This window comes from Saccopteryx leptura, chromosome 3, assembly GCF_036850995.1.
Source record: "Saccopteryx leptura isolate mSacLep1 chromosome 3, mSacLep1_pri_phased_curated, whole genome shotgun sequence".
Classification (NCBI taxonomy): domain Eukaryota; kingdom Metazoa; phylum Chordata; class Mammalia; order Chiroptera; family Emballonuridae; genus Saccopteryx; species Saccopteryx leptura.
The window spans coordinates 224,822,645-224,847,841 of NC_089505.1; the positions used below are offsets into that span (position 1 = coordinate 224,822,645).

General features: G+C 46.2%; 3 protein-coding genes across 6 annotated transcripts in view; all 3 read right to left on the reverse strand.

Moving 5' to 3' along the window:
- Positions 1 to 4,205: 4,205 nt before the first annotated feature.
- IL1F10 (interleukin 1 family member 10) lies at positions 4,206 to 7,525 on the reverse strand. 2 transcript variants are annotated; one of them, XM_066372324.1, is made up of 4 exons: positions 7,315 to 7,525; positions 5,525 to 5,610; positions 5,117 to 5,244; positions 4,206 to 4,760 (listed from the first exon to the last, which is right to left on the reverse strand). In XM_066372324.1, the coding sequence occupies exons 1-4, from the start codon at positions 7,488 to 7,490 to the stop codon at positions 4,611 to 4,613; spliced, it is 540 nt and encodes a 179-aa protein (XP_066228421.1). In that variant the 5' UTR covers positions 7,491 to 7,525; the 3' UTR covers positions 4,206 to 4,610. The 2 variants fall into 2 exon arrangements, with proteins under 2 accessions (XP_066228421.1, XP_066228420.1); XM_066372323.1 differs by having other exon boundaries at positions 4,206 to 4,823.
- Positions 7,526 to 13,884: 6,359 nt separating this feature from the next.
- Positions 13,885 to 16,703, reverse strand: IL36RN (interleukin 36 receptor antagonist). The gene is made up of 4 exons (XM_066372325.1): positions 16,675 to 16,703; positions 15,288 to 15,373; positions 14,581 to 14,708; positions 13,885 to 14,399 (listed from the first exon to the last, which is right to left on the reverse strand). The coding sequence occupies exons 1-4, from the start codon at positions 16,701 to 16,703 to the stop codon at positions 14,175 to 14,177; spliced, it is 468 nt and encodes a 155-aa protein (XP_066228422.1). The 3' UTR covers positions 13,885 to 14,174.
- A 5,334-nt stretch (positions 16,704 to 22,037) lies between these two features.
- The window catches only part of LOC136400654 (interleukin-36 beta-like), a 30,319-nt gene continuing 27,159 nt past the window's right edge, over positions 22,038 to 25,197 (reverse strand). For all 3 annotated transcript variants that reach the window (XM_066377723.1, XM_066377724.1, XM_066377725.1), the window contains one exon: positions 22,038 to 25,006. In XM_066377723.1, the coding sequence (XP_066233820.1) occupies positions 24,794 to 25,006 (213 nt within the window). In that variant the 3' untranslated portion in view covers positions 22,038 to 24,793. The remainder of the gene's footprint in view (positions 25,007 to 25,197) is intronic.

Genomic DNA, 25,197 nt, shown 5'->3' on the forward strand with positions numbered 1-25,197 from the left:
CCTCAGGTATCCGACAAGAACCAAGTGATCATCCACTAATTTGAGATTTTGTATTTGCTCAGCACTGCCTGGTGTACCAGCAGCAGTTCTGGGCACTGGTGAACCAAAACTAAACAGAATATGCCCTCAAAAAGTATAGGGTAGTCCCCACACACAAATGCCAGGCCATGGGGATACAGGGGGAAGAATCTAGACTCCTTAGAGTCAGGGAGCCCAGCATGTCTATCCTCTACTTAAAACCTTCCCTTGGCTTCCCTTTACATTTGAAAATGAACCAAAACTCTTACTTTGCTTTTGAGGCCCCTGATCCAGCCCCATGGTTTTGCTTACCTCCTAACTCTCTGCATTGCTCCAGCCATCCACACATGCTCCCTGGCCTTCTGTATTCCCAGCTGTAACAAGTCACCTCAACATATCAGTTCCACTGTGTAGGGAAAACAGCTGTGTTAGGCTTGCTCACTTGCAGTTTACATGATTAGTGAGTAAGCACATCACAGAGCCATGTGTATAACCTCTGTGAGGCTATGGGTGCTTGCCCTCACAATAGATCGCTTGCCTGCCACTGAGAGGGGCTATTTTGCTGTCCATTCACCTGTTGCCATGAAAAGTGGTTTTTCCCTTGCCTATTTGCTCATCTGCCGTGCAAGAATTTATTAAATGGAAATGGCTCAATGCTTTCTGGTTTTGCAGTTTCTCTACCGTCTTCCCAAATCCAATGTGAATCTGTCTGGCCTCAGCCACCCACACTGCATCTGGTGCTGTGAACAGGATTTGGATCAGATCAGTATGGAGCCACCAACACCACTGAAAGGCGGGATAGAGGATTGGCCATTCTTTTCCAGCATATGGTTCCCTGTGGCTACCTTGTTGGGGGCCATGGGCTGAGTGTGTTTACAGCCTTGTGAGAAGGAACAAAAAGCTTTTTGCAAAAAGCTGTACAAGATCAAAAGCTCCAGCATGAGCTTCAGACTGAGCACCAACAGCAGCTTGAACTGCAACAGTTGCTAGAGAAGAAGGCTGACTGCTTTTGAGAGCTTCAGTGTGAGATACAGGCTTAACACCAATGGCTCCTGGAATTGGAACGGTTGCTTGAGAAGAAATTATGGGTTTGGGAGCTGCAGTTTGCCTTAGAAACAGAACACTGGCAGCAACAGTTGTTAGAGAAACAACCGCAGATTCAAAAGCTTGAGTTTCAGCTTCAGACCAAGAGTCGGCAGCCACAAGAGCTGAAGCAGGGGCTGAAGCAGGAGCTGCATTCATGCCTGTGGAGTGGCCCTGGGTTGGTGGTAGCAGGCATTTCCAACTCCTCTTCTTCTGAGGAGGAAGACGTTTGGGCCGAAACTGCCATTGGCAGACTCAGAACCCAACTGTGGTCACCTAGAGCCTGGCCGGTGGTTACCCAGAAGGTAAAAACCCAGCAGTCAAAAGTGCCTCAGGCACAGGCACAATTCCCTCTGCAAGTAGTTGAGCACTCTGTGGTTTGGCCCTACACCCAGAGAGAGTTGATGGAGTTAGGGGCAAAATTCAGGCAGAAACCCAACTACTCTCTGGCAGCTTGGTTGCTGCAGTTGTGGGACAGAGAGAGTGGATGGCATCATACTCTCCAGAACAGAGATGAAGAAAATAGCTGCCATTACCATGCACTCCTTGAGGCAACATCTTCAAAACTGCCATGACAACTCAGGAAACCATACCCTATTAGAATGAGAGGTGGCTGCCATTCATATGGTCTGGCAGAATGCTGGAGACTTGCCAGGGGCAGGAAGTCAATGGTGGTCATATATTGAGCTGGAGCAGGTCTTCTGGGAAGTAGGTATGAGGAATGCTGCTTTCAACCTGAGGACCCATGCACCAGATGAGAACGTATTGATATTTATGGCAAGAATGAGGGGCTTTATTCTCTGTAGAGCCCCATCAGCCCTTTCTGGGTCACTAGTGGCTACCTTGAGCCTCTATGTAAGGCAGCCCATCAACACTGTTACATAGATTGTGGCATATTTGGAGGAAGTGGAGGCAGCATGGAATCATAAAAGTGTGAGCATTGCTGCCCATGCTATCCCCCAATTAACAAGGGGAATGGGCCTGTAAAGGTTACCTGAACAAAGATGTGGGTAGATTTGATTGTGGCAGATAGGGAGAAATTAGATGGCAAGTGTAATAAAGTCCTGTTAGAGCTTTGGTGGCAACTTAAGCTGCAACAGAGGGTTCCAGCCACTAAAAAGGAGGGGGAAGTGGGTGGCCCCAGCAGCTGCCAAGAAAATAGTTGGTGAGAGGGTGGCATGGTTGCAGGATTACTTGCTGGAGACAGCTGAGGGAGAGGAGGATCCCCAAGACCCATTGGTGCAGTTTGAATAGGGGGAAGGCAGAGGAACCTGTCTAACTGGGGAGTTGGAGACCCCATGTGAAACTGGAAGTCCATTGGTCCCCTTCTAAAGTGCAGCAGGTAGTGCTTTTGCAACAACTAGGAGATATGTCAAGGCAGCACAGGCCTTGAATGTGTTTGACGCCCTCAGGCCCTATGAGCTTGCAGAGGGATTTGGCTGGGGCTTGTGGCAATGGACAGAGCACTTACAGAAAGGTGCTGAGTTCTGTCATTGAAGAGCTATATGGCTAGGTGCCTGTAATGGACTTTCACGTTGGGCGATTTGTAGATACAGCTGCACTATCATGGACTGATCACTGAGTGGTGTAATGGACTCTTGATGCAGGGACTGTGACAAGAGGGGGACTCTGGCTCCCTTGCTGGATGGACATGCCAGTTGTGGACAGTGTCAGAGACCCTGATGGGGTGACCGTGGCACCTGTGGAGGGCCCTCCTGCACCGGGAAGCCACTCCCATCTACTTGCAGAGACTCATCAAGGACACTTTCTTCAATGGATATGGCCCTGGGCTGTACAGGCCTCCCCCCATCTACAATGGATGGCTTTGTTAGCACTGTGGGGTAGGGGGCTGAAGGTGGGCTTCCAGTTAACTCTCTGGGCAGAGTCCTCAGTGAGACATTGTGAAGGACACCTTTGTAATTATTGTCATTTTTGGCGTAGCTTGTGCCTTTGTAATTCTGTTGCTGTAGTCTGTAGTCTTTATGTAATGTACCTCACTCCTCACACAGAAATCATTGCAGAAGATATCTGTCGTGTAGATTGTGAGGCAAGCAACCCTAGAGGGGTGGAGGGAAAACAGCTGTGTTAGGCTTGCTTGCTTGCACTTTGCATGATTAGTGTGTGAGCATGTGGAAGAGCCACATGTGTATAGTCTATTTAAGGCTACGGGTGCTTTCCCCCGGGGCAGATCGTGGATAGCTTCCCCACCACTGCGAGGGGCTGTTTTGATGTTGGTTTGCCTGCTGCCATGAGAAGAAGTTTTCCCCTGTCTCTTTGCTCATCTGCTGTTGTGAGAATCTATTAAATGGGAATGGCCCAATACTTTCTGGCTCTGTAGTTCCTTTATCATTTGCCCAAATCCAGTGTGAACCTGCCTGGCCTCTGCAACCGGCAGACTGGAAACTTAAAGTCGGCCTGTCCCTTAGAAACCCACTGCCCCTCCTTGTTCTTCACATATCAGAAATAGCAAATAAAGGTGCCAATTATAGAATGACTGATACATTGTGAAGTGTCTGATAGAAAAATCATAATGCTTAAACTAAAACTGAAACTTTAAAACAGTTTTATTTTTATTTATTTATTTTAAATGATTCTTTTATTTTTATTTTATTATTTTTTTAATTTATTCATTTTAGAGAGGAGAGGGAGAGACAGAGAGAGAGAAGGGGGGAGGAGCTGGAAGCATCAACTCCCATATGTGCCTTGACCAGGCAAGCCTAGGGTTTCGAACCGGCAACCTCAGCATTTCCAGGTTGAAGCTTTATCCACTGCGCCACCACAGGTCAGGCCAAAACTGGAACTTTAAACTGCTCAAAGCATTGACCATGGACAGAGGAGATGAGCTGAATTCTTCTGGGAGCTTCTTGGCTCTTTCTAGAAGCTCTGGAGCATACGGACTGGAGGAGAGGCTGTGGCTAACCTTCTAAGAACTCTACAAGGCCCCCCACCCCTGCATTAGACACAGAACCCAGGGCCTGGGGCCTTGTATCCCTTTCTGCGGCTGCTGCAACAAACCACCACAACCTTAGTGCTTAAACAACACAGATTTATTAGTTTATGGTTCTGGATGACAGGTGCCTGGAATGGGCTCCATGGGATTCAAGTCAAGGTGTCAGCAAGGGTCCTCCTGGGCGTTCTGGGGGGAATCCATTCCCTTGCCTTTTCAGCTCCTCATGACCATGTGCACTCACTGGCTCACCACCCCCCTTTCCATCTTTATAATTAGCAGCATGTCTCTCCTGACTCCTGCTCCCTGCCTCCCTCTTGTGAGGATCCTTGTGATGACGTTGCTCACCGCTCCCCCCATAATCCATGATGGTTACCCAATCTCAAGACCCTTAACCTAATCACACCTGCAAAGTCCCCTTTGCCTTGTAAGGCAACGAATTCCTAGATTCTGGCAATTGAGATATGGATGTCTTTGGGGGCCATTGCTCTACCTGCCATAGGCCCTGAGCTGGATGAGCTTGATTTGGGAGCACTAGGCTGTAGCTCTACCCCCTGCCTCCCTATGGACTCTGTTGGAAGTAGAACTCAGTGCGGACGGAGGCTTCAGTTTCCTTGGCGAGTCTTATCGGCTGCTGGGGCTCATCCGGGCCACAGAGAAACCAGCCAGGCCAGGCAGCAGTCTCCAGCCTGAAGGCAGAGCCCACGCTTCTCTGGAAGAAGGTGAAGCGCGTGGCCTGCTCGCCACCCTTGTACAGGTCCTCGATGCTAACATCCTGTGGGGGCAAGCAGCTGGCAGCAGGATGTGGCTGCTGAGTAAGCACCAGCCTTGGAGGCCTCAGGGCTTAGCCAGTGAGGGGTTGCACAGGGAGGGTCTTTACCCGGGGAACTGCCTCCTAAGGGCTCTGGAGGTCAAGGGTCTTGGCACTGAGTGTGGAGGGAGATGGTGGAAGCCTGCAGGAGGGGACGTATGGACCTGACAGGGAACCCACAGATGAAAGCAGTGGTGCCAGAGCGTCCTGGAAGACGAGAGGGTCTGCAGGGTCCCCCAGGATGGGACGAGTCTCACCTCCAGCTTCAGGGAAGGCCCCTCCTCTGTCTCCACACATGCCAGGCAGCGACTGCCTCCATGGATGCTCAGGAAGATGGGAACTTTGGCGCGATCCAGGCCTCTGTTGAGAAGTATGCAGATCTTCTCTGGGAAGGAAGAGAGGAGAGAGCCAGGACATGAGGGCACCCATACTGCAAGCTCTGTATGAGCTGTTGGGCAGGAACTGGGCCAGGGCACAGCTGGCCTGAGCCTGTACGCAAGCTGCAGGATGACCTGGGGCTCACCCAGGGGCCATGACCCTCTCTCTAGGAAAGGTCCTCAGCTGTTCCCTGTCTCTTCTCACTGTCACCAGAGGCAGGAGGGAAGGGAAGAGCCTGTGGCAGGTCGGCCTGGGCAAGTGCCCCAGGTGGAGGCCCCACGGCTCACCTGCACAGCGGTTGTCCGCATCAGGGTCTCCCACCAGGAGCTGGCCGTCTCTTGTGTACAGAGCCCTTTGATCCGCATCCTTAATTCTGAAACAGGGTGGCAATGCTGATGGCCCATGCCCTTCCGACACCACTGAGTGCCAAACCTCACCATCTGATTACCATACTAAATATCTGGGGGTTCTTCTCTTTCTGCAGGGGAGAAAGGAGCAGGGAAAGACCAGGTCATCTGAAGGCAGGGAAAGCCTCCTGGAGCTTGTCAGAGGCTGTGCTTCCTCCCTTTACAAGGCCTGGGCTCTGTCAGGGCCTTCAGGCATTGAGGGAAGCTGATGCCGTCTCACTGGGGTAGAGAGTTTTCCTGTTGATGTAGCAGCCTTTTCTACCACCTTCTGGAGAAGCTTCCTCATGAGGCTGAGATGTCCCTGGGATACAGTGAGCCTTATCCCAGGTTTTCTGGGCCAGCCCTAAGTTTTCACTGATGTTTATTCTCTTATTAAAGGAATTGATTGAGAGTATATTGAAGTGTGATTTGCTTTTCAAATATTTAAAGATTTTTTAATAGAAAATACATTGGCCTACATAATGGTGGATATACCATGTGGTCCCCTGCACTGGACAGATGAGTTCTGGGGTGCCCATGCCATGGGTGTCCATGCAAGGAGATCAGCAGAAAGCGGAAATGGACCTGATGACAGTCACTGGGCTTGGCTGTGGCTATAATGATGGGCCTGGGAGGGTGACGACGTGCCTGGGCTGGGGAGAAACTGCGGTGAACGAGCGAACGTGTGCAATGTCAAAGTCATGTGGGGATCAGCTTAGTCACCTGGCTGGTTTCAAGGATGTTTGACAGCCCGTCTCGGGTCTGAGGAGACTTCCCTCCTTTCAGGGCACAAGCTCCAGGCCAATGCCACCATTGCCTCCAGGAGATTGTCCTCTCTCAATAACAGCCATTTATGATTCCCTTAGTTAATGACTGTATGTGTTTAAAGCAAGTTCGCTTACAATAAAAAGTAGAGACCTGAGGAGCTCAGGATTGCCAGCTGCTGAACCAAGAGCATCTGTCAACAATAGTCTATTGGGAGACCTGAACTCAAGCTAGATGCCCAAAGGTGTGGCATCTGTCTTGTTATCTGCATGTCTTGTGCATTGCTTCCCAGCCAAGCTGTAACGTCTTGGGGCCCTGACTGGCCTCCAGGTCAGGATAGGGTGCCCACACAGGACTGAGGAAGGGCACTCCAGAGGCCAGTGTGCTTCATTTCCATTATGTCCCATCTCCTTCCCTACTGGAGTAACTTACAACAAAGCACAGACAGGAAAGAATAAGCTGTACGTAAACGCCCAAACAGCAAAGGAGATACAATGCAAGTAAGACCCCGAAACTCAGACTGGGAGTAAAGGCCACAGAGGCCAGAGTTAAGGCACTGTCATTGAGACTCAGAGTGGTTGCTGGGCTTTTAGAAAGAGGATGGAGCAGCACAGAGAACGTGCAGTCTAGGTCCTGGCTCTGGGTGACATCAGGGAATTTCTTTAAACCCGAAGCCTCATTTCCAGATCTGTAAAATGGGCTTAAGAACACCCCCTCATAGATTTCTTAGGATGGAGACAAGAAAGTAGAATGACTAGCATCTTGCAGACTCTTAGGAAAGAGAGCTGCTGTGATTGAGATTATAATTAAACTTAATTATGGGGCACTGGCGGTTTGGGAAAGCAAGGAGCCTTGCCTTCCTGACTAGGCCTCTTTCCCTCCCCCGTGTCATCCCCAGGCTCCTGAGCAGGAAAAGGAGTACTTACATATAGTATCTCGCCATGGGGAGGGAACACATTCCTGAAATCAGAAGAGACTGGTCCTTGTTGAGGGAAAGGACAGAAGAACTGTCAGAGGAGGGCAGTGGAGCAGGGCTAGAGGTCCTGTGGGTTCCAAACCCTCCAGTCAATGGGTGGAAGGTCCCACCAGGCCACTGTCCCATAACTAGCCCCTAGAGTCCACCGAGGTGGAGGTGTCCCTAGCCCCAAATGCTTCGGGCAGCGCACGTCGCCTTCATTTGGGGACATCTGGAAACAGGTTGAGCTGGTTGGGGTGTGATCTTCTCACTCTGCCCTGGTGCCAGCCCTGGGAAACTGAACAAGTTACCCCAAGTTATTTAGCTCAAACCTTGTCCCACTTCCCAGTGGCACTGAGTCACCACAGTCTCCTCGCCCCACTTAGCAGGGAGTGAGGACCCGGCACCGGGGAACAACAGGCCCCCTGCAGAGTTAGACAGTACTGTTCTTAGAAACTGGATCACCTGGCTAACACCATGCAAAAGAACAAACCCTGAAAAGCTCCCCCAGCTACACCACATGAACACAGGACAGTCTTGCTATATAGACACATGTGTTTTAGAGGATGAGTAATCTAAACTGAAGCTGGTGTCCCCGTACCAACCCCAGACCACAAAGCCCCACGCAGTTCCTCTCCCTCTGGCTGGATTATCTGCCCTAGAGCTTTCCCCCAAAACAACCTTCATAAAGCTAGTCTGGAATCTAGCTTGGAGAGAAACAGAGAAAACTGGGGCATGAGGGCGGTAAGAGCTGGGAAATAGCCCAGAAAAGTTAAAAGGCAAGAATGATTAAGGCTGAGGATTACTGAGTAAAGATTTGCACCAAGAAGGGAAAAGAGAAGAAAAAAGAGCTCAGAAAATAAGAGGGAATGGGAAAAGAGAAAGCAGGAGGAAGGAGCAGGGCTCAGAGAGGAAGCAGGTGAGAGGGCAGGTTGATGCTGATGGTGGGCTTCCTCCCACCACAGTACACCGAGCTCCATGCTCCACGACCTGGACATTAGAAGGACGGTGTCACTGAGACAGCGTTAGTGCTGGATCTGCTTCTGGGTCCCTTTGGACAAGCTGTTCCCTATCCCTGGGCTTTGCAGTGAGAGTTTAAGTGTTGGCAAGGGTAGAGGATAACAGGGCACCGGCAGGAGTGCAGATCTGGGCTTAGCCACACAGAGAAGCAAAGACTGCGCACATGGCTGCAGCACCAGCCAGGATCATGAGTGGTTGTTATTTATTTTCACATCTCAACATCCTTCCTATATGAATATGAATTTCCTTTTTAGTATAAAATAAGTTTTAATTTTTTAAAGAGAGGTGTTCAGTTAAAGCCACTGGCTCCCCAAAGTGCCTGACCTTTGTCTTGATGAAGACAAGACTATTTTCTGGGCTAGAAGTGATTCCAGTGATCAGCCAGGTTTGGACCAATAGACTAGCTCAGTTCTCTCTCTGATGAACATACAAATCATTTGCAGCTCTTGTTAAAATGCAGCTTCTGATATCATCGGTTTCGGTAGGACCTGAGACTGTATATCAAACATACCACCCACCAAGTGACATCGATGCTGCTGGTCCCTTGATCACACTTTGAGTAGCAAAGCAGTAAATGATCGCTCAGCCCAGAGAGGTCCACAGCAGCAGAGCCTCGATGACGCCCACTTGATGCTGTGGTTGCAGCCCCGAATCCCAGTCTCCCCTACAGGTCCTCACATTAGTCCCCTGCGTGGGTTTTGAATAGACTGTGATGGAGTGAGGGAGAGTGAGAAGTCCATGTTGAGTCCACCAGGGAGCCTAGGGTCCTAGTGTTGAACATCTGCCTCAGTTTCTCCCTGTATGCCACACACCCTATCCCCAAAGCTTTTCCTTCTCTATTGTCCCTAAGTGGCCTTTCACTGGACTTTGTCCTATAACCCTCCCTAAACGCCATCTCTGGTTGTTTCAGAGCTCATCAATTCACCTGTCCTGTATAAAATACCAGCACCAAATAACCCTGGACATCCTCCATACACACCACCTCTGTCCTACCCTCTGCTCGGTCTCCTACATGTTATGCGTGTATGTTCTTCAAGACCGACATTAGCTTCTGTGGCACCAAATCAAGAGTCTTCCTCAATCCCTCTGATATTTGACTGCTTCCCCTTGCAACCCTTGACATTGATGCCCTCCTTCCACACTTTTCCATGTTCTCTTCTCAGATTTTGTAGATTTTCCCTTCCTTTTGGGGGCATGCCTAAGGATGGAAGCCACAAGTCAAAGTCCTAAGCACTTCTCTTTCTTTCCCAGAGAGTTTCATTTCACCCATTTCTATAACTGCAGTGATCGTGTTGGTCGACGCTCCCCAGCCCCATGCACACTTCAGTTTATCTACAGTAGCCGGCAGCACTTCCCGCTCTGGGCATGCTGCTGTCACACCCAACCAAATATCTCAAAGGTTCAATAAACTGTCTCCCTGCCCCCCCGGCCCGCTGGCCCTTCCAGTTTCATTTCTCTCACTGACATAATCTTCCTCCAGCCAGTGAGATTCAAAACCCTGAGAGTTGTTGACCATTCCTCCCCATCTCTTTACTCTACGCTGATTTAGCAACAAGTTCTGATAGATTATTTTTTAAGATGTAGCTTTGTTTTCTTAACAGCCATTAGACCTGTGCCTGTATTCCTGGTTTTTCTACCTTCAATCCAGACCCATCTTCTAAGTACTCCCTGCCTAGCTCTGGAATCCACATGGCTGCCTGTCTCACCACCATCCAGCCCTGATGTACATGTATACATGCATCTCACTTCTCCGTGGACACTGAGTCACCCCTCCAGGCATGTGGCTTCCTCTTACCTTTCAATGGGCACACTCAGGGCTGTCTTTGATTTCCCTGCCTCAAAAATCATTCCTCCTCACTTCTATTCATTCTGACCTGTGGCATTAGGGTCACTGAACATGGAACCATGTACAGTAGATTGAGTGTCTAGTTCTGTCAAATTAATTAACAACTCAGAGTAACAATTCAGACATACAAGGTTATATCACTTAACCTCCAACCCTCAGTTCAGCATCTATAAAATCATGAAATTAGATTATGTGGTTGTTAAGAATCAGATCAAACACCCTCTGATGCCATGGTTCAGAGTTTAATGAATCTTTATTATCGCATCTTACACTGAACTCCTATTAAATTTCACTGTATTGTTTATTATTGAACTCCTATTATTATTCACTGTATTGTTCTATATCTAGACATTTGTTGCCCTTATAAAAATTAACATGATCTTGAAGCCAAAAAAACACAGTGTATAGCTCCCTTCAACCTCCCCACAGACACGAGTGTTGTTTACAGGCAGGGCATAGAACCACGCAGCAGATTTAAACGCAAGGTTGGGTTCAAGACCTAATGCTGCTATTGATTTGAATTTGCCTTGCCACCTTAGAAAGTCCCTTTATCCTGGTCCTCCAACTTATCATCATTGGAATAAGAGGCTGGGCAGGTCAGTACTTTCAAAAACTGAACTTTACACTGAATTTGTACATAGGAACTTAATGAAAGTAAAATGAATAAAAGAAACCTGCCTTGCTGAGTCAGGGAACAACAGAGACACCAGAACCTGTGAGCATTTTCCTTGACTAATAAAGCCGGCAGCGGGGTGTTTCTAAAGAGACCCAAACCTCATGCCACACTAATGAACAGCCCTGAATAGATATTTCCTCTGACATTACCTTCTAAAATCTATGGTTCTAAATATTAAAAATACCTTGACTTGACTTAACCCATAGCTTCTCTTTAAATTGCTTCTATGTGACCTTGGACTTATCTAGCATTCCACAGTGTTCTGTGAATAAGACATCTTGTCATCTAGAGGACTGGAAGAAAAAGGCATATTGGAGATGTTGGTAAATAAGAGAAAAAAGATAAAGAAAGAATCCTGCCTGCCCACCACTGACCTGCAGATCCTGTGTGCCTGGGACAGCCACCTGGTTTCTCCAGGGCCCCTGTCCTGGGTTTATATTGCCCGATCAGGTGGGTCAGGCCTACAGCATCTGTAAAACTGGCTCCAGGATGTGAAGGACAGCCTGGGAGTTCACAGTGTCTGCAGCACTAATAGCTAATGAGGAGGCAGGGGTGTTAATGAGCGTTTGTTCACAGAAGCCAGGCGCTGGGCCCCTGCTTGTAGCTACTGTCATTGACACTGTTATTGGCGGCTTGGGCTACCAGATCAATAGTGCTGGGGTCATATGTGTTCATGTTGCCTTCCGTGTGGTGGCCCATGGGCTCCATTCTAGGCTTGAAGGTGGCAGAGGGAAGAGGGGTGTGTGCAAGGGGCCCAGGACAGAACCACCTCTGGTGTCTGAAGCCAGGCTGAGCCCTGCAGAGTGAGAGTGGGGGCTGACAGCATGTGAGTACGACCCTGTTTAAAAAGAAGGGAGGGGCGTGCAATAGTTGGTATCAATTTAAAGGGACAGAACATGTAAGAAATCTCACCTCTGGAGGACACTGACCTTAGATCCCTCATGGACTAAACAGGCCCCATGTGCCCTGGATGAGTAGCACACATGACCCAGTGTGAGATGAGTGGGATGGACACCCAGGCCCCGAACTGACAGAACTGACCTCAGTCCATCCATCTACACATCTGTCCATCCATTCATTCATCTGCTCACTCCCACGGCACAGAACACTTAAGCATAGTGTTCTCTGAGGACCAACTGCTTATTGTAATTCTTCCTCTCACGTCATTTGCAAAGTTCCCTGAAGGGCTTGGGGAGGAAGTGGGAGAGGTCAGCCCAACAGCCAGACACCTGCAGAGTGAGGTCAGAGAAGATGGCAGGAATGGGAGCAGGTGTCTGTTTTCTGAGGCCGGGGGTCGCTCTTGACACCCTCCCTCCATCTCTTGTCCCTCTGTGTAAGCGGCCAAAGCATGGGGTGTGCATCCAGGCAATCCGTGGTGTTCCCTGAGCACTCACACTGCAGTGTGACAGAGACATACAGCCCACGTCCCTATTACGTAGCTCTACAGCCCACTGGGCAGCTAGGACGTGCACACTTGAAAAGACAATTAGAAAGTTCTGTGTCAGTCTCCCCAGGTCGCAGTCGGAGGGTCGGCAGCCTGGCCACGGCTGGAGGGACCGCCTCCATGCTCACTCACACGGCCCTTGGTCGACCTTCATTTTTCAACACTCAACACTCGGGTCTCTGTTGCTGCTAACAACATGCAGCTTCAAGGGGACAGAGGAACAGAGAGACTGACGTGGAAGCTGCGGGAATCTCGGAAGTGGCACCGCGTGATGTCTGCTGTAGTCTACTGCTCACTGAGAGGACAGGTGCGAAGTGGGAGGGGACAGAGTGTGAGGACAACAGACCGGGTATTGATTTTTTAGGGTTGTCACACCCCACTATCAGAAACTTAGTGGTTTAAAACACCAGGAATGTGCTCTCTCTCTCTCCACTGGGGAGATTGGCAGGCCATGCTCCCCTGAAGGGCTGGGGACAATGCCTCCTCTAGGCGCCTCAGCCATCGACACTCCTACCTTATTGTAGCACACTCTAGTCTCTGCCTCCACCTCCACGTGGCCTTCTTCCCTGGGTCACCTGTTCTTACCAGGACACCAGATATATTGGGTGTAGGGCCCAACCCAATACAGCATGACTTCAACTACTTGCACCTGCAAAGGCCTGGTCTTCAAATAAGGTCACAGTCTGAGGTTCCCAGAGGACACAAATTTAGGGAGATACTACTCAACCACCACAGGAGACCCTTGGAGACTGAATGCCACACCTTGAAATCTCAGGGACTGTGACCTCTCCAGGTCAAAGTTCAGGGTTCTTTTCTGTAAATTCCTTCCACAAGGGACTCCCACCGCCAGAACCCACCAAACCCTCCTCCTTCACAGCTCTGCCGAGATCCGACTCCAGCCTGCCGCCGCCACCTAAGGCAGCAGCATGCACACAACTCAAATCTCATTCCGAGGCAGTAGGAACTGAGGGCCACCAGAAATGACGTCTGCCCCGATCACCTCAAGATTAATTATCCTAATGACACAAGTAACCCACCTTCAGTGTAGAATAACTAGAATACACAAACAAATAAAAAGAACAAAAAGAAGTCACCTATAATACCAGCACCCCGACATTGCTAAAGTTAAAGTAAAATCTCTCATTTTTTTGTATTTTTTATTAAGTATTTTTAATTAAAATGGAATTACAAAATATAACTTGTAACTTGCTCTTCTCACTGAATATGTCATGAGCATCTTTCCATGTGACTAAATACCAGCATCTTGGATTTTAATTGTTCCTTGGGTTTCAAACGGAGTGACACACCTGCTCATCCTCGGTCTTCTGAGGTGGAGCCACTTCCTTGGGCATCGCTACCCCGCCCTGCCCATGGTGACAGCGTGAGGGTGGGGATGGAAAAGGCGCCTAGGATGGCAGCTGAATTAAAAGGAAGGGGGAAGGGACTGAGCCTTGGGTCCTTAACTCCTTGACCCTCCCATCCCGTCTCCTGTACAGAGATGGTGACAAACTAATGTGGGCAGCTGGTGGCCCTAATAGTCTCAACTTGGGACAGGGCTGACCTGTGGGGTTCAGGGGCACCGGGCACATTACCATGAAGCATGAAGGATTTCCACCACTGCCCCTTTTAATCTCGTGTCATTCTTGCAAGTTTTCTCATCAGTATCACCATCCACCAGAAAAAGAAACTGAACTAAGTCCCAAATCTCAGAAGGATCTTCCCAAACCTGGAACCAAGAGAGGAAAGAGCAGCTATGTGCCCAACCAATCCAGTTTGGTCAGCTGGGCTTCCTCCTTCTCTCCTGTCCCCACTGGCTCTGCCCAGAGGATTTGGAGGGGCATTGCCCTAGTCACATTGCTGGAAGTAGAAGTCCGTGATGGGGTGGTCCCCATTGGCATCCTCTGGGAGCTGAGTGAGTCTGAGAGGTTGGTCCGCTTCAGGCGCAGTGCAGAGGAACCAGCCCGGGAAGGCAGCCGACTCAAAGCTGGAGGTGAGCCCTGTGTCCCGCCTGTAGAAGGTGAAGCCCCTGGAATCCTCGGGGCTGCGGTAGAGCTCCATAATGTCCACGGGCTGCGAGCAGAGGGCATGGCAGCTGAGAGTGTGAGTGGAGTGGCCAGGAGGGCTGGGCAGAGGGCATGGGACACAGAGCAGCAATAATGGGAGATGGGAGAGGCGCTCAGACCTCCAGAGCCCGGCCTCAGGGCCCAGCCTCTGCTGCTCAGGAAGCCAGATGTCACCCCACAGGACTCACCTCTAGTTTTAGGGTCGGTTCCTGCCCTGTTCCACACGACAGGCACTGGCTCCCTCCCTGGATGCCCAGGATGACTGGACAAAGGTTGACATCCAGAAACCGATTGGGGACAACACTGATCTCCTCGCCTAGACGAAGGAAGCCAGATGCAGGGGACTTGCTTGCCTTCCCTCCCCTCCCCCATCCTGGACTTCAGGGAGCAGGTCTCTGTGGACAGGTGAGTGCTGTTTTAGAGAGGGGGCCTGTCGCTCACGGTGTGCAGTGCAGAATGAATAAGCATTAGACTAGAAGGTGCCACCAACTCCCAGGGTCTCATCACTCAGGGTGACCGAGATCTCCTAGAGCAGAGGGCACCCAGGGTAAAGGGACAGAAACACACCCCCACTTGGGAATAAGACACAGAGAGCCTGCCTAGTTCTCTATAGCATTGGCTTCCAGGAAAAGCAATGCATGACCTATGTCCACCTGTGAAGGAAGGACAAGACATTCATTTTAAAAAACATTCCCACCTTCGCATAGATGCACCAGGTGGCACTGGGACACGTCTCACTTTGCTGGAAGGTGTAGCTTTTTCTTCCTCAAAGCCTGGTTTACGGGTGCCCTGGTTACTCTGTTAGACCTGGGTCTGGCACGACTGTCCTAACCTTCCAGCCCCACCCTCAGAGTATACAAGGATCTAGGGAGGAAGGGCTCTGCTTGCCACCCACCTTTCATGCCCTTCCCTGCATGCATGCCACCAGCCAGAAGCTGGTTATTGTGCAGATAAAGCAACTTCAGTGCTGCATCCTTCATTCTGGAAAATCAGGACAATGACAGTCAGGGGAGAGTGGGTGTCCAGCTTGCCCAGCTCCAGGGTCCCCCAATCCCAGGCACTGTCTCCCTTGTGCCCAAACCAATTGCACAACCTTCTCCCAGCCCCACGGGGTTCACAATTGACCAGTGGACAGGCCCACACCCTCCACTGAGTCTGGGATTCTTTCCTTTATCCTATTCAAGCCTTTATACACCAAGCAGTCCTCCCATGCCTCACAATGGAGAGTCAGATCCTGGGTTCTTGTCCTGCTCTGCACCTCTTCTGCTCAGTCACTGCAGACGCAGACATGCCACTCACCTCTCTGCCCCAGGTCCGCCCACGGCTAGGCTGCGATGACACGTTACACAATGCCCAGGCCTCTTCCAGGTTAAAATCTAAGTCTTCAGGTATCACTGAAGATATCAAGGGGCCTTTTCCATAGGCTCAGCCACATATACCCTACTAAATTAAGCATTTCTTTAAATTTAAATTGTTTTCATCATACTTTTCAAGTGCATTTCCCATCTATGAGCTCAGTTCTGGCATCCCGTGAGATGAAGGCATGTCCTACATTGAGTTACCCAGATGTTATGTGGGGAACAGCACGCTGTGTACAAATTGGTTCAGTGTTGGTTAAAACAAACAAATATCTACTTCGAAGTTCCTAATTTGCTTTCACTTATAAGGAAATGTAAAAAGCTTATTTCCCACATTTACGTATCAGGGAGCCCCAGTGTAAAGCAGCTCATAGGACTGAGGTTCCACAGAACACACTTTGGGAAAAGCTGTCTAGGCTCTGAGTCCAGCGAGAGCAAGGACGAGTGTCCTTCATGGCTACGGCGTCCAGGACATGGCCATGTGCCCGGTCTGCGCATGCTCGAGCACAGACAGACTGAATGATGGTTTCGTTACTGTGGTTTTGTCCCAAAGGGAAGCAGGGGAAAGTAGGACAGAGGGGCTGGTCATGTCAGGTCACTGTAGTAGGTGTAACAAAGGGCTCAGACTGGTCTCCTGAATTCCTCTCTCAATATGAATGCATGATCCTGCAGCTCCACACAGGTGACTTACCTGTCCCTCTGTTCATGGAGGAGCTCCCATGAGGTGACCAGCAGACTGAAGAGGCGAGAGAAACTTCTCTTGGGGCACAGAGTGGCTGTTCCCAATTGCCCAGCTGCCCACACCACCTGGAGACCTGTAGTTCAGGTGTTCCAGATCCTTCCCCCTTGGAAAAGGCTAGACTACAGATCTACCTGGCCTTCACTCCCCCCAAGGACATGCCAGCTTGAGGCTCGGATACTCACCGGAAGCACAGGGCCCCGCTCAGAACCATCCTGGCCTTCAGCGTATGGATCGTCCTGTTGTGAAATTGAAGGTGTTAGGAGGAGACAGAGGCTGAGCTGGCGGGGGCCTGGGTAGCAGCCTCTCGACCCCCCCAGCACAGAGCGGCGGATCCTAGGTGTGCTCAGGAGGGAAGACCAGTCCTGCTGTGGAGGATGCAACTAGCTGCCCAAGGACACTCCTTCCTCCTGGTAGAGCCGACCGTGTCTGCCTGCTCCTGCCAGGACAGTCACAAGGACACCTGGGCCCTTTAATAACATAGTAGGGAGGGGACCTGAAATGGCGCAGACAGGAGGAGCTGGGTTTCCCAAGGTGACTTCACACCACCCTATCTCTCCCAGGAAGGAAGGTTCTGGAGACTCTCTTCCTTTAAGCAATTCTGAAAACTTCCTGGGGTTTCTCAGCTTTTCCTGAGCACTCAGTTCCTGGACCTCGGGCCCTTCCAGACTCATAGAAGTCTGTGCAGACAGCAGCTCAGGGAGGTAGCTTTAAAACAACCCCCTCTTTCCCTCTCTCTATCCGTTCTTCCTTCCTGCCTTCCTTCCCTCCTTTCCTCAATCCCTCAAGCCTGTGGATGTTGCTAAAGGTGGGGCTCTCCTGTTTAAGGAGGTTTTCTGTGCTATTCATGTAGAAACACCTGTGAATCCAGATTGATTGGGTTTACTACTATATATTTGACACTAAACAGTGAGACTATGGCACCATCGGAAAACCCGCAAGCACAGCTTTTCCTCTGCTTGTGGACACAGGTAACTACCCATGGTTTTCTCAGGACCGGAGACTGTTATTGTAAGATCTACACTCTTTTCAGCCTGCTGTTCATGTAGAAAAACAGCAGAATATCTTTCCACAGCAAATATAAATAATGATGTCATCACATTCATTAGTTGTTTAGTATTTTATTGTGTAGATGCAATATCATTTCTATATAGTAATCAATTATTTTTAGTCCTTTATATTATTGTTATTTGTTATTGAAAATCACACTGTGACAGATATCTTTGTATCAGCATCTTTGTTCACATGGCTGATGATTTCCTTAGGAAATAAAATCTATCTCATGCTGTGTGTATTGATCTGTCTTCAGTTCCCAACTGGTAAAATAATGTGTGATTGTGTAATAATTGAGGTAGTATTAATCCATCCACACACTCTCTATGATCAGTGTGAATGAAAGGTAAAGGTCAAACATAATAACAAACAATCTCACTGATAACCATGTACTGTGAAGGCATAACTTTTCTTAAAATTGTGTTCAGGCTTCTTGGTTAAATGATCCTTAGAGTATTCAAGAATAAATACAACATCACATTGTTTAAAAGATAAAAAATAATCTTCTATCATTCACATTATGCCACTAATGTGATAAACACTTTTGAGAAAAATAAAAGGTGTAGATGTTACCTTATTACAAAATTCTTAAATTGACCCAATACAAATGACACTGAAATAGTTGCAAAAAGAACCAAACCAGAAAGACATTCCAGAAGGAGTTTCTCCACAGGCAAACTGGCTTTAAGCAAACAGGCTTCTATGATCATAGTGACTGCAGGTATTGAGAAGTGAATAGTACTTCACCTAAAAAGGTAAAATGCCATCTGCCCACACTGCCTCCTCCGAGCCCCTGACTCCAGTGAACTGCACCGAGTGCCTGAGGACACCGCAGTGGCTTCTCAAGGCTCTTCCTTCCTTTTGCCTCTTGAAGAGTGAGGCCAGTGCAGCCTCCCCAGCCCAGACTGCATGAGCTCGCTGAGGGTGGGGCAGGTCTCTGCCGGTGCTATTGGTGCTATCCATGCTGCAATGTGTCTCAGTGGAGGTGTGTACAAATGGCCTGATGAGCTAGGAAGGCAGAAATGAGAAAGACGAAACAGAGCATTGTTGAGAAAGTTCTCCAAACTTGAAAATAAGGCAAAAATCAGAGGCAGATTTAACAGTGGGTGCATTGGCGCACACCCTGGGCCCCGACTTCTGCAGGGCCCCAGAAAACCCCAATTTTACACTTTTTTCTAATGGCACCAAGTTTGGTTTCATATGTGCAATTTGGACATAAATAGTACATAATATTTTTTATTTATTTAGAAATATGGTTAAGATGTATTTTTATTTTCCCTGTTTCTCTCTCTTTTTTTTTAAAGGGCCCAATATATTCTTCTGCTTCGGAGGCCTCAACTGACCTTAATCTGCCTCTGGACAAACGATGATGGATATGCCTTCAGTGTGGCGCTGGAGCATGGCCCACAGTCCCACCAGCAGCTACTCGGTTCTCTAGGGAACACACACCTTTTTTGAGTCCCTGTTTTCAATCTTTTTGGGTATATAACCAGAATTGGGATTGCTGGGTCATATAGCAATTCTTTTTTTTTTTTTTTTTTTTTATATTCTTACATATATATACTTTTTCCCAAATGTTTTATTTTATTTTTTTTTTTTTTTTAATTTTATTTATTCATTTTAGAGAGGAGAGAGAGATAGGAGAGAGAGACAAAGAGAGAGAAGGAGGGGAGGAGCTGGAAGCATCAACTCCCATATGTGCCTTGACTAGGCAAGCCCAGGGTTTTGAACTGGCGACCTCAGCATTTCCAGGTCTATGCTTTATCCACTGTGCCACCACAGGTCATGCCATATAGCAATTCTATTTTAACATTTTGAAGAACCATCATACTGCTTTCCACAGTGGCTGTATTTTACAGTCCCCACAACCATGCACAAGGGTCTTCACCACATTCTCACCAGTACTGTTTCTGCTTTGTTGTCTTTATTACCCTTCCTGACTATTGCGAGAGGGTGTCTCATTATGACTTTGATTTGTGTTCCTTTAATGACTAGTATGTGGAGCACCTTTTCATGTTCTTATTGTCCATTTGTATATCTTCTTTGGAGAAATTCAAAAGACTATTCAAGTCCTTTGCTCGTTTATGAATAGGTTTTTCTTTTTTTTTTCTTTCCTTTTCTTCTTTTCTTTTTCTTTTGTTTTTGTTTTTTGTTTTCTTTAAGAGTGGTGAAAGGTGATATTTCTGTCTCATTTCTATTCTTAAGGAAACACGTGTTGCTGTTTTTTATAAACAAAAGGATCATGCTATTTAGAAATAAGCCCACTTTTATTTCTTTTTTTGAAATCTGTATTTCTTATATTTCCTTTCCTTGGTTTAATGTTCTAGCCAGAAATTTTAGTACTATATTTTTGGTTTGTTTGTTTATTTTAAAAGTTTAGATTGCATGTATTTTATCTTTTCCTTTTTACTATATTTATTAAGATGACACTTGTTATCAAATTTATACAGGTTTCAGGTGCACAATTTCACAACACATAATCTATACACACACAGTGTGTTCCCACACAGTTTGTTTTGTTGTTGTTCAGTAGTAGGAGTTGTTTATATATTGTGGATATTAACCTCTTATCAGATATATGATTCTCAATCAATGAAGCCTGTTTTTTTTTTCATTTAAAGGAAAGCTAATAGTGTCTTTTGATGCACAGAACTTTTTATTTTTATGCAGTCCCATTTATCTATTTGCTCTTTTATTGTCCTTTGGTGTCACAGACAAAAAATCATTGCCAAACCCCATGACATAAAGCTCTTCTCTATGTTTTCTTCTAAGAGTTTTATTGGGTAGCTGTTACATTCCGATCTTTGATCCATGTTGAGTTAATTTTTGTATATGGTGTTAGTTCGATAAGGGCCAACTTTATTCTTTTGCATTTTGATAGCCAGTTTTCATTTGTTAAAAAGATTGTCCTTTTCCCACTGAATAGTATTGGCATTCTTGTGAAACTCATTTGACCACATGTGTGGGTTTATTTCTGGGCTCTGTGTTCTATTCCACTGGCCTATATGTCTAGATTTATGACAATATCACACCATTCTGATTATTGCACCCTTGTAGTATGCTCTGAAATGTTATTGATTTCTAGTTAATTGAGTGATGGTCTTGGACTACACTTTGTATAATTTCTATACTTTTAAATTTATTGAGATGAGTTTTACAGCCCAAAATATAACCTATCTTGTAGAATATTCTGTGTGCACTGAAAAAGAAAGTGTATTTAGCTCTTTTGGGTGGACTTTTCTACAAATGTCAATCTGGTCTAGTTGGTTGACAGTGTTTTTCAGGTCTTTTATACGTGATTTTCTGTCTACTAGTTTTAGTATTTATGGAGATAGGAATATTGAATGCTCCAACTGTCCTTGGAGGTAAATCTCTATTTTTCTTTCAATTCCATTAGTTTTTGCTGCATTCTGAAGGCTTCTTATTAAGAGCAAACACATTTGAGATTGTTGCATCTTTTTGGAGAACTAGTCTCTTTATCACACACACATGCACACGCACACACACATATCTTTGCAATGTTATCACCCTGTAGCTTTGTACAGTCACCATGCAAGGTAGATGCAGAATTATTTCATCAGTACAAGAAAACTTTCATAGGCACATCGGGCCTCCATCTCAAACCCTAGTCCCTACCAACAACTATTGCTTTGTAATATGCCTCAGTATTACAGTAATGATTTAGTTTTACTCCTATTATTTCAGCATAAAGATTAAGAATATGTCTTTACATGTGCTTTTTTTAAAGTATGCATTTTTGAATAATAAATTAAATTCATTTACTCTTATTGAAATTACTAACTTATTTGGGCTTATCATATCATTTTATTTTAGGTTTTTGCCCACATAATTTTGGTTTTGTTTCATTCATGTTTTTTGTTTGGTTGACTTATTTTTTTTTTTTTTTTGGCTTCACTAAATTTTCTGCTGATGTATCAACGGCATACAATTCTTTTTTTATTCTTCCTAGATTAACATAAATTTTTATATACATACTGAAATTTTTATTAACAATTATGTTTGTTATTGTTGGGCAAACAAGTATGTTAGGCTTGCTCACCTTGTACTTTACCTGATTGGTGCTTACCCTCAGGGTGGCAGAATACAGGATTCAGCATGCCTGATGCCATTAGGAGGGGCCATTTGTTGCTATTGTTTGCAGAGAAGGAGTTCCCACCACCAGTCTGTTTTGCAAGTCAGTCCATAAGGAGAGAGAGAAGTGTTTCTTTCCTGCCTGCATGCTCATCCGCCATTGCGAGACTCTAACACATAGAATGGTGTTGTGGACCAGCGCGGCTAGGAATCGTCCAGGTCTTGAGGGAGAATGGTGTGGAGTGAAGAAATAAACTCAGAGTGAAAAAAGGATGTGATTGGAGGTCTTTATGCAACGCAAGTAGATTGCAAGAGCAGAGAAGAGCCCCTAGTCTGCTTTATTATATAGTGCAGAGCCATATACAAATAAAGAAGTCTCTGACACAAAGTCACACATCTCCAAGGCAATCCAAGAATCCTCCCAAGTGCAGAACACCTTCCACCCTGCATAACTGAAATTAAACTTCAGAACAAACAAAGGGTGAGAGGAAGGGCATATACATTATCTCTAGGCAACTTAATTAAGCAAGTGAGATGGGAGGATGGGATAAGCACAAATACTCAGCTTCATAGTCAATATGGAAGTGTGGAGAAAAAGCCTAACCTTTGGCTAAGCCTTAAACGGCAAGGCATTGCATTCTTGCAGTCTTCCACATATCCCCCTTTTTAATTTTTTTATTTTAGTTTGTGTGCTAAGACTTGAATTTGTCTGATTTTTTAGATTTCAATTCGGAGGCAGTTTGGAAAAATACAGAATAAACATAAAGTTAATATAGCCAATGCTAACAGATATTCAAAGAAATGTCTTAGTATATTGAAGGGATTAAAGCCTTTTAGAATATTAAGTAAATTTTTAGCCTATACAGCAGAATTTATAATAGAGTCTTTGCTGTTTTGAATGTTTTTAATATGTTAATGTAATTTTATTAAGACTATGCTGACACCATCACCCTTCCAAATGCCTTATACATGCAACCTAACCACACTTCAGTTCCATTGAGAACTGTCACAAGGAGTAGGAGTCACACTTAGGAAAAGTTTGCATGATACTGGAATTTTTGTCACATTTTCATTTTTTGTAGCTGGTTTTCAAATCTCATGACCACTACTTCCAGTGCCTTAAGCCCTTGCCTTAAGCTTAATGGGCATTTTGGATTCCTGGATCAATCAGCTTTTTAGGGGCTGATGTTAATCCATAAGGCTTCACTTTCCTTATTTCTCACTGGCATTTAATGATGACCTATTGATGACAAAATTGGAACATAGCCTTTCCCCAAGTTTGTAATTTTATTGAATTTTGCCACTTAGGGCCAATTAATATAGTCCAGTACAACATGACAGGCTTAGGCCATTACTTGGCTGGTGTAAAATGCATTTTAGCTAAAGTAAGTCTTGAGGAGGAAATGTTTAAAAATTTTTTTTCAGTAAAATAAGTCTCATATAATTGCTTTGTGTGGTGAGTCTCTCCTCCTGACTTATGGTATCTTACCAGAATTTTAGGAAACCATTGAGAAGCCTTAACAGACCTAGGAAAATCACACATATCCTCAGCCCCACAAGAGAACAGGATCTGGCCTTTGCCTCATTCCTGTGAGCGGGTCTCTCCATCTTTCCTTGTTGAATTCCAGAGTCTCTTGGCTACTGAATGGACTGACTTATTAGGGCTGACAAATAACACTATCATGTTTTACAAAACATCTTTAACCCACAAATTTTTTTTTCAGTATTCAAAAAAATTTTTTTAACTAAAAAGAGTATGATAAAGAAGATTTACAGGAGTTCTAGGGCAGTGATCAGCAAACCACGGCTCACGAGCCACATGTGGCTCTTAGGCTCCTTGAGTGTGGCTTTTCTACAAAATACCACGTGTGGGCACTACCTTGATAATGAATGTACCTACCTATATAGTTTAAATTTATAAACTTTGGCTTTCAAAAGAAAATTTAATCGTTACTGTTGATATTTGTCTCTGTTGACTAATGAGTTTGCCAACCACTATTCTAGAGTATGACTCTCTCTTTTTTATTTTTTCTAATTGACCTTTAAGCTTTTGATGGGACATACTTTACAATGCCTTGGCTTTGAGGACTGTAAGGAATACCTGCCCCTCAGGTCAATTCCAAAAGTCTGACAAAATGTAGTAAATACTTTTTCTATATATGCAGGAACATTGTCATTGACTAAACTTATTAGGACTGACAAGTAACACTATCATATTTTTCAAAACATCTTTAACCCACAAATTAATAGGCAATTTGGAGAGCACAGAAGGATGAAAAAATTTAGTATGACCTTCTTTATCTTTCCATTGTAAAAAAAACTTAGAGCTTTGTTAGGGAAATTTTCTTTGCCCTAAGCCTCGCAGCTCTGTGACTGCTTCATGAATGGGCTGCAAAGAAAGCCAGTGTTACTTAGCAATAACAGATACATCAGCTTTTGTATTTAAGAGTGTTTAGAGTTTATCCCCTTTAATTGTTAATTTCATTTCAGAGAATTAGAGGAGCCAAATTCCCGATTTCCTTGGGGCCCCCTTTGCAGGATGTGGCCTGACAAGCAGAATTAGCATTTTTATACTATTCTTCTAATTGCCTAAAGCAGCTTGAGACAAATTCCTGAAATGATTTATCAGGGCCTAACTTTGACTGGAATTTAGGTAACAGCTTCATCTTCATGTGAATTACTTCTGCAACTACACAGTAAACTCATGAGAAGAGTATTTCACCAGGCACATTGCTAGCCTGCCTTGCACTGCATCACATAGAACCTAATCTGAGACATCTTCTATTGGTAAATTGGCTTCAGTATCTGCTTCCAGAAATATAAGGAAAAGGGACTAAATTTAACTTCCCATCTAAATCTACTAAATAAAGAAAAAAGACAAAACCTATGAAACAATGATTTGAAAGCACTGAGCATCTGCCAGGAAAGGACAGTGATGCCAATAATCACCCAGCTTTGGTGTAGCTGCTTTGAGCCCGGGATCACTAATTCCAAAGTCATTGGCTCCATCCTGACGTTGTCGACTCAACCCTAAGCTCGCTGATTTAAGCCCCAGTCAGGTCATGTATGAGAAGCAAACATTTGCAGAACTAAACGGAAAAATGAGTCGATGCTTCTCCAACACCCTAACCCCACCCCTCTTCTTTCCTTGGGCACTATTTACTTCTCAGGATCAAAATAGAAGTTGGTGGTGTAAGTTTTGCCCCTCTCCTGGGTGAGGATGACGGGCTGATGCCCCTCGGAGGAATCGGCTATGAACCAACCGGGGTAGGCAACCGACTGGAAGGTTGAGGTGGAGCCCTCTGTGCAGTGAAGAAAGAGAAAGGGCTTCTGCGCTGTCTTCTCCTTGTACAGATCCATTATGTTTTCCTCCTAGGAGAGGAAAGAGGCCTATTAGAGAGGGAGCTAAACTAACTCAGCCCTGGCAGTGACTGCTTATGCTAAAGGGAGGGACATGGGCAGATGAGAAGATGCCAGGTGTCAGAATGCACGGATTCCCTGCAGTTTGGCTTGCCGGAGACCCTACAACACCAGGTGCTTCTGATTCTTTGAGACAACGTCCT